The 14,185-nt window shown below is 37.2% G+C and overlaps 1 protein-coding gene across 1 annotated transcript in view; it reads right to left on the bottom strand.

Annotated features, from left to right (window-relative positions):
• GYS2 (glycogen synthase 2) overlaps nt 1-14,185 on the bottom strand; it is a 68,709-nt gene that overhangs the window by 25,386 nt on the left and 29,138 nt on the right. The window contains exons 5-11 of the mRNA XM_027594045.2: nt 12,870-13,014; nt 9,516-9,633; nt 9,212-9,332; nt 6,533-6,639; nt 5,600-5,659; nt 4,589-4,667; nt 3,695-3,808 (exon numbers count right to left, since the gene is read on the bottom strand). Coding sequence (XP_027449846.2) covers nt 3,695-3,808; nt 4,589-4,667; nt 5,600-5,659; nt 6,533-6,639; nt 9,212-9,332; nt 9,516-9,633; nt 12,870-13,014 — 744 coding nt within the window. The remainder of the gene's footprint in view (nt 1-3,694; nt 3,809-4,588; nt 4,668-5,599; nt 5,660-6,532; nt 6,640-9,211; nt 9,333-9,515; nt 9,634-12,869; nt 13,015-14,185) is intronic.

Genomic DNA, 14,185 nt, shown 5'->3' with positions numbered 1-14,185 from the left:
CACCATTTTACAGATGAGAAGACTGAGGTAGATTAAGTAAATTTGCAAATTGATTAAGTGGCAGAGATTTAAAGGCAGACAAGGGATCTCGATTGACAGCCCCAACTGCTTCCCCTCTGGAGAAACTACAGCAGCTGCTCTAGCCTATAGACCCGGCAGAGATGGGTACTAGTGCCAACTCATTTCTGCACAACCAGTGACTCTTTTAATGGGCAACTTTTGGTTGGAAAATCCCTACTCCGTCTAATAGGAATCCCTATTAAAATTCTTGCATGCAATTGCTCATAGAATAAGGCACCCATCTGCCTACCAACCTGAAACTGTTTGGTAAGTGAACAAATCACATGAAAGTAAAATATAAAGGGAAGGTTTAGATATAGGGAAATGATGTGTGTGGTAATGCTAATATATTTAAAATAAGTCACAGTAAACCACAATTCAACCCCCCCACATACACAGAGGCATCTTTTGTATTAAGAAAGGAAGCATTGGAAAATTATTCAGAATCTGTGTTAGCTATAGATTAATTGTACTGTTGAAAACTAAACTTTTTGGCACACACAGAAGTGCACATGTTTCTGTGTGTGTGTGTGTGTGTATGTTTCTTTCCCCTAGCTGACCAGCCATGTTAGTGGTCTGCTTTTCCCTTTATGAGTCACTACATAGCGCTGCTAGGTGTGTATATTTTTAATGCATTTGCTAATTTTTATTAATTCTAGTTTTTGTTAATGAAATTTGACTTTCTGTAAAAAAAAAAGGTTGAGAGGTGTTTAGAACTGGCTGCAGTCTGTGGGTCTTCCCTCCTCACCCTTCCTTCCCCCTCTTTCCACCGCGTCGGACTACCCCTCCCCACCTGCTTTCACTTTCAATCTCTATCCTGCACAGGCATTTTCACCAATAAGTGTTTTCACATCTAATCCTGTCTCGGTGTCTGCTTCTCAGAGAATGGAATGTGAGAAAATTTATATGAGACACGACTGCTGCCTCAAAGAACTCACAGTCTCACCGGAGGAATGGACATACATATTTTAAAAATACAAATAACTCAGTGTGATGATTCCTATATTTGTGGTAGATATAAAGCATCTTGAGAATGCAGATAAGAAAGTGATTGCCCTGTCTGGAGTAGATGAATGCATGTTGGACAAACAAAAGGAAAAAAAGACTTCTAGGTTGGATCCCAAAGAAGCTGTTAGAATGGCTGAGAGAGGGGCACTTCAGAAAGAATAACAACAGCAAAGACACAGAGGGATGAAGTGTTTAACACTTAGGAAATAATGTACTTGTCCTTTCCTGAAAAATGGCTTCACTGTTATCATATTAACACACACACACACACACACACACACACACACACACACACACACACACACACATCAGCAAAGCATACTTTGTTCAGAGCTCCCAATTTCAGGGGACCTTCCAGACTCAGTCTTCCTGAGACCAAAGGAAGCATGAACCACAGTCATGGCTCCACATCCCCTGTTCAGTCTATATTTATTTTATATATCGTGTGCCAGGCACCCGACAGATCCTCAGAGGAAGAGCCACAGGTTTAAATATAAGTGTGACAAAGTTGTGTAAAACAGAAAGCTACAGGAAAATAATAGGCTTTCTTTCTGTCACTATTTCCTTTCTGAGAGAAAAAAAAATTGAGAAGGACTGGTCTAAACTACATGAAAATGAAGTCAAATTAGCGCTGATAAACTCTGAAGTGAGGTAAGTTCCTGCAGATCCAATTGTGCTGATCCAATTGTGTGCCTTTGGGAGATACATCCCTGCATTTCCAGGGAAAAATCTGTAGCCTGCCTATAATGTGATGTGTGCTAGCGGTAAAAATTTTGGAAATGCAAAAACACAAATGAGAAAATAAAAGTCACCCATAATTCTATGGCACAGGGAAATATACACACATATGTGTGTGTCTATGTACACACTCATGCATGTGTGTGTAGAACATGTTTAAAATGGATGGGATAACACCACATGGAACATTTTATAAACAGCTTGTATCAGTTAATTCTGTACTATGAGCTGTTGCTATCTGCTACCATGAAAATTTTTCCTGCCTTGATTTCTGAGATATTTTTCTCTTCTAATTCTTGCTCTTTTCTTGCACTGACTTTTCCTCCTCTAATCTCCTCTTAAATCTTGAGGTTTTCTTGGGTCAACACTTTTTCTCTGCTCATTCAGCCTGGTCTTCCAGCATGGCAAGGTCGTCATTCCCAGGTATCCCCTGCTGCCCCTCCACTGATAGCTCACTATTAAGCCCTGTTTTCTAAGTACCCGTGAAACATCTTAACTTGAATAGCTCACATGTAACTCAAACACAATCTCCCAAGAACTGAACTCAATTCTTGATGCAATCCTCAAGCCAACTCTGATAAAGTCTTTCCTTAGTTTTTTAGAAAGTATTGACTAAATACTGAAGCCAGAAGGCTATCGTCCTTGCCTTCTCCCTCTTTTTCCCTCCCAATGACCATTGGTTACGAAGTATGATGTTTTCTATATACAACCACCTCTTCCATTATTCCGTCCTCTCTAGCGCTTCCGGCGTGGCCTTTGTAAGGGCCCCTTATCATCTCTCTCCTGTCCTGTGGCAGGAGATCCCTAACTTGTCTCCCTCCACCACATCCACTCATGCCTATATCAAGGAGTGAATGCAAGGTAAGGAATTAATTTACAAATAGACTATTTTTTTTTTCAAGAGATTTTGCAGAGAAGAATAGAAAAGACCAAAACATTTAAAAACATCAAGAGAAGACCAGGTTAAGGCAAAGTTTGTTTGCTTTCTAATGTGAGAAAATTTAAGGAATATCTGTAGACAGCAAGGCAAGGAGCTAGTAAACCTGCAGTATAAGGGAAGTTTAACAGGGTAAGTTTCCCAAGCATGTCAGAGGGAATGAGATCCCACAGCAATCCCCAGAACCCAAAGGAAAATAGGGAAGAATAGGTCAAAATCTATATTTGAGAGGCACTGAAGGAGTTTATACATTGAATTCTCAAGTCATCTGCTAAAGGTGAAAAAAGGAAGAAAAAGTGGGACCTTTGAAAAGATTGGTAAAAGCTTGTGACAACCTGATCTTGAATACTGGTGAATGGGATTGAGTAGAGATAAGCAACTGTCTACATGTTCAACATTGCGTCCCACACTTAGCACTGTGCCTGAACATAGTACTCCCTCAGTACACATCAGAGAGACTAAGCTCCACAGTGGCAGAAACCAGGTCTTAATAAAAAAACTCACACTGTACTTAATCATTTAGAAACTCAAGCATCAAAAGAATGAATTGGTCTATAGAAAATTCCTTAAAAAAATCATTAGCCATATTCTCTGAAACTGGAAGCTTCTCATATTATTCCCCTAAAGTTGAACTTTATCAGGAAGAAACAAAGACAATTCATTTTCATCTCAGAGATTCACTAATTAAAGTAATTCTTAGAATATGTTTGTATCATAAATATTAGGCAATTTCCCTATTCTTACTGATAATATTGTACAATGTTAAGAATGATACTAAAATAGTCATTAAATTTTAATTACCCAAGACAGGAAACAGAATTAATTTTTTTAGGAATATCATTTGAAATAGTTCTGAAACATGTCAAAACAAATACGGAAGACTTCTAATAAATTCTGAAAAAGTATATTCTATGTCATTTTGAAGTGCCTTGTGTAAACAATTAGTTCTACCTTGACTCTGTCCGTGCGGCTGTTGAAAAGTCCTATCCGTCTAATGGTGCTGAGAATGGGATCAGTGGAGTCATCAATCATGTTGTGAGTGGTCACTGGAGGCAAAGACTGTCGCTGAAGTCACAGAGGAAAGAAAATGTCAATTGTGGAAAGAATTAATAAGTGTGACTAATTTCAACAATAGGTTATTGGCAACATGTCATCCAACCGTTATGCCTTCCATCTTTTGGATGACACTAATGATGATGACTAAGTTTTGTGTGGGTTTCAGAGGAGGATAATGGCTTGAAGAACTTCCTTTGGATATTATGAACACATGATACTTTTGTTTCTCACTTGCAGCCACTACGTGAAAGGCCTAGACTTCTTGATTGCTCTTAGGACCTATTTGGAATGAAGGTGTCCTGAAATTGTGACTTAAGATGAACTCCTCTCCTGGATCCTTCTAGCAGGGCTGTCCTCTGATGGTGCCTAATGCCTCACTGTTACGACAAGATGTCAGTGCATGCCTATCTTCCCTTTTTTCAATAAGTCCACTCAACTGAGAAACATTCACCTTTTCTTGATCGTGACTCAAAATGCTATGCTTTTCGAAAATTTGGGGGACTATTTTGTTGTCATTGCAATATACAGAGTTTTTCAAATGGATATGTTGGTTCCAAAGGAACTTTTTAAGTGGATACAAGATAAGTTTCTTGAAATTTTTTTAAGGAGCCCTGAAAAGCACTCAAAAGAAAATAAGCCAAGTTTTCATTTAGGTGAATGCATAAGAAAGACTTTTCTAGCTTTTGGGTTCACACATTTCCCAAACTAGTCCATTCCAATAAATTAAAATATTGGTCTAAATTGTTTTTAACAATCTTGGGAAGTGTTGGGCACTCTTTTCTTTATTACCTGGGTTGAAAAGATGGCTCTTTTCATAATTGTTACATCATCTCGATCCAAAATCTTGTCCATGTCAGGAATTTCTCCTCTGTGGGCAAAACAATGTTAATAAGAAAAATAAAAATAACAGGCACTAATTCAATGCTTCCTAGGTGTCAGTGTTCCAAGCACTTTAAAAATAAATATAAAGCAAACATGGTTTCCTGATGACGCTCATAGACAAATTCCTAGAGCATGAAGAAGTTTGATAAAAGAACAATTTTGATAGCATAAAAGAAGTTAAAATTCATTTCTAAAGCATTAATGTTGACCATCAGAAGGACACTTTCATTATATTTTGCCTACTCTTGAGTACTACATTCCGAAGTGGCCATAACTGTCCATCTCATCTATAAGTTGATATTTTTACTCGTTAAAGGAAATGATGCATGCCTGCCACCATCAGTCAGGAGACAACACAGCTTTCTCTTCATATTCTAACAAAATCCATATATTTTATATATATTTTTATTCTTTTATAATATATTTTGATTTAATTATTTAGATTTTATTTTATACATTTATATATTTCATTTATTTTATTATGTATTTAAATGTTTATTAAACATAAATATAGGTTACTTAACATTACTTAATGTTAATATTTTAATTTAATATATAAGTAAATATATGTATTTAATATATATTTTGACTTAAAAAATCTCATGAAATTTCCCTCAGTTTCACATTGATATATTAACTCTTAATGAGAGTCCCATTGAATTAGAGCCTATTTGCATATGGGAATATATTCTCATTTGTACAACCTGTTTATAAGTATTCGTCAGATGAAGGATAAAACAAAACCCGTTCCCATGATATAATATTACTACTACTAATAATGATGAATATAATATAATTCAAAGGCTACTAATTCCTTTGTATTTGGAACAAAAGAAAAATCAGGATAGTGTATAAGTTGTTGAATTCGAATAGTGAAACCCTAAAATGTTTGAAGTGTTATGTACTCCCAGCACCTACCGTAACAATGCATCATAGAGTTTCCTCCCAAATTTTTCCTTCACAGAATGTGCAATGTCCCTGTATGAATTGAAAGATTTATAATTTAAACAGTGTCACAATTTAAAATCTTTGTTTGCCATGGCCATGCTGATGTTTTGTCAAGTGCATCCTTTGAAATTACGGGTCTCTTTTGTGGAATCTCTTCTACTGTTTTTCCTAGTTGCCAATTTAGCTTGAGTTCAAACCTTCAGAGCTGAGGCAGCAGAACACCCTGAGCGGCTCACAGAGTTTAACATTTTTTTGCTTGATGATTTTCAGGTGAGGGTGGAGGGTAGGGCAGGGCAGTGGATGGAAGTATAGATGTAACAAGATGGCGAATTCATTGGTGATTGTTGAAGCTGGGCTATGGGCATGGAGGGGGTCATTATACTAATCTCTTTACTTTGGCATTCATTTTTAAATTTTCACAATAAAATTAAAAATAAATTCAACCCATCTTTAAAGATTTCCACAGACGTTTTTTTTCCTTCCATGGTGGCTCATTCCAAAGTTTTTATAGTAACACAGTTTGATAGGCACTACATAATCTGACATAGTAGCCTATGAGAAGAGAACCCAGTAGCATTTGTGCTAAAATAATCTTTTTTTAAAAAGATTTTTTATTTCTTCGTTTGTGAGAGAAAGAGAGGGCAGGAACAGGGGGGAGGGTCAGAGGGAGAGGGAGAAACAGACTCCCTGCTGAGCAGGGAGCCCAAACTGGAGGTTTGATCCCAGAAGCCCAGGATCATGACCTGAGCTGAAGGCAGAAGCTTAACCAACTGAGCCACCCAGGCACCCCTTGTGCTATAATAATCTTAAAGAAAAAACAGTTTAAGGAGCTATATCAGAAATTATGCATGTTAAAAAAATCTCTTGACACTTATTGAGAACATTCACAAGATATGAGATTACCATAGCTGTTTCCGCACTGCCTGGCCTTTCAGCGTTTCCACATTGAAATTATTTGTCTTGGCAGGCATGATGAAAAACACCACCACTGTGACGTCACTTTTATGCATCTAATGAGGGATTAGGAAACACAAGTTAACTACCAAAGGTAAAAGAAAACATCAACAGATGGACCTTAAACTTAAAAAAAAAATGTTTTAAATTACCTTTAGATAAAAGGAATACTTATTTATGATTCACAGAGAAATTAAACCCACCTTTCTGAAGCTTAACTCAGAAATATTAATTAAATCTGGCTTTCAGTCAAGATCTGTTGATTAACAATTTGAAAATTCAGACATAAAATATTTTCCTTAAGCAGCTAAAATACATAGCAATTGCTAGTGACATCACAGTGCTTTTCTGGGGTTAAAAAAAAAGTCACATGAATGTGAGCTAATGTTACAAGGCCAAAATTAGCTCTTTAAAATAAAATTTCAGATTGGAAAATTCATGGGGGTTTACTTTTGTTTTATTCTATTTTTTCTAGTTTAGTCACATTGATTTGCATAAATAGATTATTTACACTTTTCTGTTAAATGTCTTACCATAATGCCACATTTTGGTTTTTTAGTCCTAAAGTACAGGAACAAGCATGTGCTCAGCCCCTCTGGTGTGTCAGGCACTGTGCCGGACACTTTGAATGCATAATTTAATCCAATCCTCATAAAAACCGTGAACAATAGATATCACTCTCTTCATTTTACTAATTGAAAGAGTGGCATGAGAGTTTCAATATTTTGTCTGAGATCCTATAACAGGTTATTGGCAGAGCTGAGATTCAAACTGGTGTTTTTTGATCCTATACTCTGTTTTCTTTTCCTCTTCCCTAGCACATCCCAGAAGGAAATGACATATCCAAACCGCTGTGAGAATGGGAGCATAAACTCACTTAAAACCATGCACATATGAATGTTTGTATATTCTGGAAATGAATATATCCTAAATGTGGGCACCGCATACTTATAGCCCCCTCAAGGGTCTGACATTCTATTAAAATAATCTATAGAGGTCATAGAATAGGAAACTAACTCCAGGAGTAGCCAATGTGCTATGAAAGAATAAATGTACTATATGAAAGAGAATGCTTTCTTTTAATTTCTCCAGGTATTGTAATGATCTTTGATGTCTAGAATAGCAATTGGCTTTTTCTTCATACTTAAAGATAAAGTGACTATTTAATAAATGTATAGATAAATTGATTAATATCCCTAAACATGATATATGTTTGATATAACTTTGAGTCCATCTATAAAAGCTTGTTGAATAGATACATACCAGGAAATATTATGGAATAAGATTATTCCTGCCTATTAAAGAATAATCTATGTGGTCTTCAGTCCTATTTTACAGAGTTGGGTTTTTATTAATGTATTATTTCCTTATTAAGTGGTATCAGTAAATCTTTTAGTGTACTTGGTGTGATGTCTGCTCTAAGGCAAAAATAAATCTATGTCCAAGGAAAAAAATTAACTGGAGAACAGTACAAGCTCAGGAAAGTTTAGGTTGTCTTGGTATCTCAGTAAGATTGAAATTTTACACTGGTCTCCTGTAGCTTACTGTTATTTATTTTATACTTTTACATGATAGGATTAGAATATAAACCAATAACTTTAATCACTAGCTATTCCATGGTACCATTTTGCATAGCTGCTTCTATTGGCACAGGTTTTATTGCTGGCTTAATTGGGAACCTATATTAAGTCCCACCTTCCTGAGCAGAAACTGATTCCACATGGAAGCGGGAACCTCCTTTCCCCTCCTTTTTTCCATGTGGTGGGACACCTCCTGGTTTCATAGCTTAAGACTCTTATTAATCTCGGGGAGGAGACATGGCTGGTGAGTAGGGAGAGGAATAGTGTTTGTGTGTGTCTACCCCTTGTACAGAGAGCAACTGGTTGGTTGCCAGCTGTGTGGTAGAGGCTCCTCTGAAGGCCTTCTTTGGTTGGGGGAGCACAGCAAAGTGATGAGCTAGCTAGGTCTAATAGCAAGGTTCAATATCAGGAAGCCTATGGGTGCCATATACCAAGCCACATCTTTCATTACAGTCTTTATTGGTTTTATTTTATTTTTTATTTTTTAGATTTTATTTATTTATTTGAGAGAGAGAGAGAGGGACAGAGCGGGGTGAGGGGCTGAGAGAGAAGCAGAATCCCCGCCGAGCAGGGAGCCTGATGAGGGGCTCAATCCCGGGAGTCGGGGATCATGACCTGAGTCGAAGGCAGAACCTCAACCGACTGAGCCACCCAGATGCCCCTCAGTCTTTATCGGTTTTAAAAATGGCAAATTTTGTTCTCCATTTGCTTGATTTCTTCATATTTATCTTTCAACTGGTTAACTCTTGGGACAGGGAAAGGAATGTTTAATGTCATCTTAGGAAAGTATAATGTCATCTTAAAACAGAACACAATAAGCTTGTGGCTCTCTTAACAAAATACCAGATAACAGACAGATACACAAGTGAACAACATGGTGGTCCCAATATGTAAATTGAAAAGCTGGAGCCATTTTCAGAATAAGGTTGTCATTTTAAGTATTCACAATCACATATCTGTTGGATACTTCTTAAGAAGCCAGAAAGTTCTTTACTTCCCACAGAAGGAAGTCCGCCTATTATTGCATGGTGTTCTACAGCGTTCTTACCCTCAGCAGAAAATTTAGCCTGGATAAGGCTTCTAGGAAGATGTCAGCTCCTTTGTTGGAAAACTCATATCTCCCAGCAATGAAAAGGAACAAAGTCTTTTCAAGATCAAAGTCCAGATGACTAAAACAAAACAAAACAGTTTCAAATGAAATAAGGCAACAGCAACAAAATATACAAATAAATTCTGTTAAAGTTCAAAGGGGGCTGGGAAAGATAAACATTTACTATAACAATTTTGTTTTTCCTATGCTATAGGTCCCTAAGACACATGTCATTTTTTTTTTTAAATAAAGAAGAGCATACCCATAGAAATGACCTCGAACAAAATCCTGGATCCTGGCCTTGTACATGGCGTGTAGATTTTGAAACTCGTGTACCGCTGAAAATTTCTTAACATTCAAGCCATTTGGAGTAACCACATCTGGAAAAGCAAAAAAAAAAATCATCACAAAAATCTTCTTTTGAGAGAGGGTACCGTTGTAGAAAAATAGTGTGTTTAAATATATAAAATTAGATGTCCCTTAACATTTCTAGTTTCTATCATAGAACTGAAAATTCATAAAACATCACAATAAATTCTTGAAATGGGAAATTAGGAGTGAGTGACCAAAATAACATTAACTAGTAAAGTGAAACATCTAATTAAAAGCACTAAGAATGATTATTATAGTTTTCATTTATAGATGGCTTACTATTGCTCTGAATGCTCTAAACACTTTATAATGTAACTCATTTAATCCTTCCAAGAAGCAATGGAGTAGGTGTTCTTATCTGCATTTTCAGAGGCAGAAACTGAGGCCCAGAGTTGTTAAGGAATCTGTCGGAGAACCCAAGTATCAGTAGGAGTAGAATCCATGCAGTCGCCTCCACATGTTGTGTCTTTAGCCATGTTGTGCACGAAACTACCTCTTAGCATCTTAATTGGCCAAGCATGTGGGAAATGTAGTATTTGGAAAATTGGAAAGGCAGTCCTTTATTTCTAATTCCCAGAAGTTTTTACTCAAGCAGGAAGACATTTTGGTCTTCCAGAATAATTATTAGTCTGTGACAAGATAGAGACTCCTCAGGGTACAAGATGGGAACTACCTAGTGACTTGAATACATGGGTTGCTGCATTTAGTAGCAGCAAAAACAAATGAAATTTAAAAAAAGAAGCTATGTCAAAAAAAATTTAACACATGGCAATGGAGATTTGAGCTAGAATTACAAGTATGCCATCATTTTGAAGGATATTTTATAATTAACAAGCTATCTTTTGAAATGGTTCCACAAAATCAACAAAGGCTTCTTGGTCATTTCTCATTAAAACAACAACAACAAACTGCTGGTTCTTCTGATTTTTTACTAAGTAATTGGGCAAATTCTGTACTCCACAGCAGAGTCAATTTTAGGTTGCCAAGGTTTCTAGTGAAAGCCCTCATATGAATAATTCCTACAGTGTGATCAGGATAGTAGACAATCCCCCCTTACAATATATTTCCCTTTCCATAACATTATATAGTACTTACTTTGTTCTAGACTCTAGTGTATTTGATAAATACCTAATTTAATTTTTATAAAACCATATAAAGTAACTTATGTTTCTATCCCCATTTATAAGTGAAGAAACTGACCTGTAGAGAAGTTATTTGCCCAAGATCAAGTAACTACAAAGTAAAAGAGGTAGCATTTAAAACTAACCCAGCCTGGAGGGGCCTGGATGGTTCAGCTGGCTAAGCTTTGGACTCTTGATTTCAGCTCAGGTCTTAATCTCAGGGCCATGAGATTGAGCATGCCTCGGGCTCCATGCTCAGCTCAGAGTCTACTTGAGATTCTGTCTCTCTCTCTGATGCTCCACCTGCCCGCCCCCCCACCCCGGCCTCTGCACTCTCTCTCTAAAATAAAATAAAAAAATTAATAGAATAGAATAGAATAGAATAATAAATAAAATAAAATAACAGGGAGCCTGGCTCTGAGGTCTATACCTTTATCCACTATGACAGTCAGCTGTCTTGTCCAAAAAGGTATGGAAGCCAAGAATGTATATTAATATCACTTTATTATGACTTTAATTCCTCTGGAATTTTTCCAGTGTTTCAGAAATGAGGCTATATTTGGCAGCAGGAGGAAAGATAAGATTGTGTAGACATTTGATAGGATAGTAGTCTCAAGAGAAAGTTTTATTTTAGAATGGGAAAAAAACAAAGAATTTTTGTAAGCACAGAAAAGGATACAGTAGACAAGAAACAAGAAAGATGTAAAAAGAAATAGCATATTGATGGAGTAAACTTCTGTAAGGGGCATGGCAGTGAGAATCCAAGAGAACCTTAGGGAATACTTCAAAAGACAAAAGAAGAACATAGGATCTTTATGCTGCCATTATTCAAATTTCTTGGATTCTTCCTCTTTTTTTAACTACCTAGCACCTTGAAATACCTCCTTCAGATATCCAACTAGTATCTGGAAGAAAGACAAAGACAAGATTACAGGGATTAAAGAAGAGAATATATTCATTAGGACTGTTTGGTAGCAAATAACAGACCCAGTGCTAACACCAGGTAAGTAGGTACTAACACTGGCTTACCTATAATAATGAGGAATTTATTCATGGGATGCTAGAGTGTCTCATAGCAAAGGTTTAGCTGGGCTTCAAGAATTAGTTTAAACCATTAATTTAAATCACTGTGGAGAATCTAGAGTTCTCTCAGTCTGTTTCCATTTTTCATTGTACTTCATTGTAGTTTAGCCTTCTTTTTAAAAAATTTTTCAAAAGATTTTACTTATTTGAGAGAATGTGTGTGTGTGTATGTGTGCATGAGCAGGGGAGGGGCAGAGGGAGAGAGAGAATTTCAAGCAGACTCCCCGCTGAGCAGGGAACCCCACCAGGAGATCTCACAACCCTGAGATCATGACAGCTGAAATCAAGAGTAGGCAACTTAACCGACTGAGGCCACCCAGGCGCCCCTAGTTTAGCCTTCTTTGCATCCCATGCAACATAAAAGAAAAATGGACAGTGCCAACAGCTGCAAAGCTGACATACCTATCCTTAATGAGTGCATCCATAAAGATTCATCTGTTTAGCCTCCCTCTTGTGGGAGCATTCTGATTGGCTGGTTTATGCCAGGTATCTACTTCTGGGCCAATCAGCTCTGGCCAGATGATAGGGTCATGTTTTATGAACAGGCCTCTCAGCATTGCAACCTCTGGATGGGTCTGGGGATAGTTCCCAGAAAAGCTTTCAAAGTCTTCGGAGAAGTAAAACAATAGGTTTCTACTAAACAGGACCAATGAGGCAATGTCGTTAAGATGTAGGACTGGGATAGTCTCGTATGAATTTCTTATATTTTCTGAACTTTCATTTCCTTAAAATAGAAAAGTTAACTTGCTTACATACACCAGGTCACTGTGACAACCCTAGGGCGTAGGCTCATTTCTAGCATAGCCCATTTATTCACCAAGCACAGATTGAAAACTTCTATGTTCTGGATATACCTTAGGGTTGGTGTTACCACAAAGTTACCGACATTGAAAAGTAAAATACGTGTAAAGATTTGGGTGGTAATAGTGAATGCAAGTTTTCCTCTATTATTTTATGCTTTTTTGTTTCAAACAAAAGTTTTAGACTCTAATGTCATTTAGGACTGAAAGGTGGACAGCAAACTCAGAGATATTAATTACCAGGCTTCCTCTTCAGCACATGTTCTGCTTCTATTGCTGTTATTTCGGATACTGTGGTGAACACATGAGCACAATGGACAGAGGCCCGCTCCATGCAATACCGGTGGTAAATCTGCCTTTCCCCAGCCTCTTTGTCTATGTTAAACTGTTAACAAAAAAAAAAAAAAGAAAAGAAAGAAAAAGCAAATCACATATACATTTGATATACTTTTGCTCATACAATTGACCCTTGACCAACATGGGGGTTAGGGGGACCGACCCTCTGTGTAATCAGAAATCCATATTTAGGGTGCCTGGGTGGCTCAGATGGTGAAGCATCTGCCATCGGCTCAGGTCATGATCCCAGAGTCCCGGGATCAAGTCCCGCATTGGGCTGACTGCTCAGCGGGGAGCTTGCTTCTCCCTCTGCCTCTCTCTCTCTTTCTCTCTGTCTTTTATGAATAAATAAATAAAATCTTTAAAAAAAAAAAGAAATCCGTATTTAACTTTTGACTCCCCCAACACTTAACTACTAATAGCCTACTGTTGACCAGAAGCCTTACCAATGACAAAAACAGTTGATTAACACATATTTTGTATATTATGTGTATACTATATACTGTATTTTTATAATAAAGTAAGCTAGAGAAAAGAAAATGCTAGTAAGAAAATCATAAGGAAAAGAAAACACATTTATAGGACTGTACTGTATTTATCAAAAAAATCCATGTATAGAGGTGCCTGGGTAGCTCAGTCATTAAGCGTCTGCCTTCGGCTCAGAACATGATCTCAGGGTCAAGGGATCAAGCCCTGCATCGGGCTCCCTGCTCCATGGGAGGCCTGCTTCTCCATCTCCCACTCCCCCTGCTTGTGTTCCCTCTCTCACTGTGTCTCTCTCTGTCAAATAAATAAATAAAATCTTTAAAAAAGAAAAATCCATGTATAAGTGGACCCATGTACTTCAAACTTGTGTTGTTCAAGGATCAACTGTACTGATCCTTCTACACAAGCAAAACAAAATCACATATTATTCACATTGTTTTTCCTCAGTGCTGTGTAAAGGCTTATGACCACAAAAAAGTAATAACTTGTTATTAAACCTATTACTAAAATGCACAGCTACTCATGCTTTATTTTATTTTATTATGTTTTGCTATTCACCATACATTACATCATTAGTTTTTGATGTAGTGGTTCCATGACTCATTGTTTGCGTATAACACCCAGTGCTCCACTCAATATGTACCCTCTTTAATACCCATTACCAGGCTAACCCACCCCCCCACCTGCCTCCCCTCTAGAACCCTCAGTTTGTTTCTCAGAGTCCATAGTCTCAC

The sequence above is a fragment of the Zalophus californianus genome, chromosome 9, assembly GCF_009762305.2.
Source record: "Zalophus californianus isolate mZalCal1 chromosome 9, mZalCal1.pri.v2, whole genome shotgun sequence".
In the NCBI taxonomy this organism is placed as follows: Eukaryota; Metazoa; Chordata; class Mammalia; order Carnivora; family Otariidae; genus Zalophus; species Zalophus californianus.
Note: the sequence above shows the minus strand (reverse complement) of the source record. Positions and strands in the feature narration are given on the sequence as shown.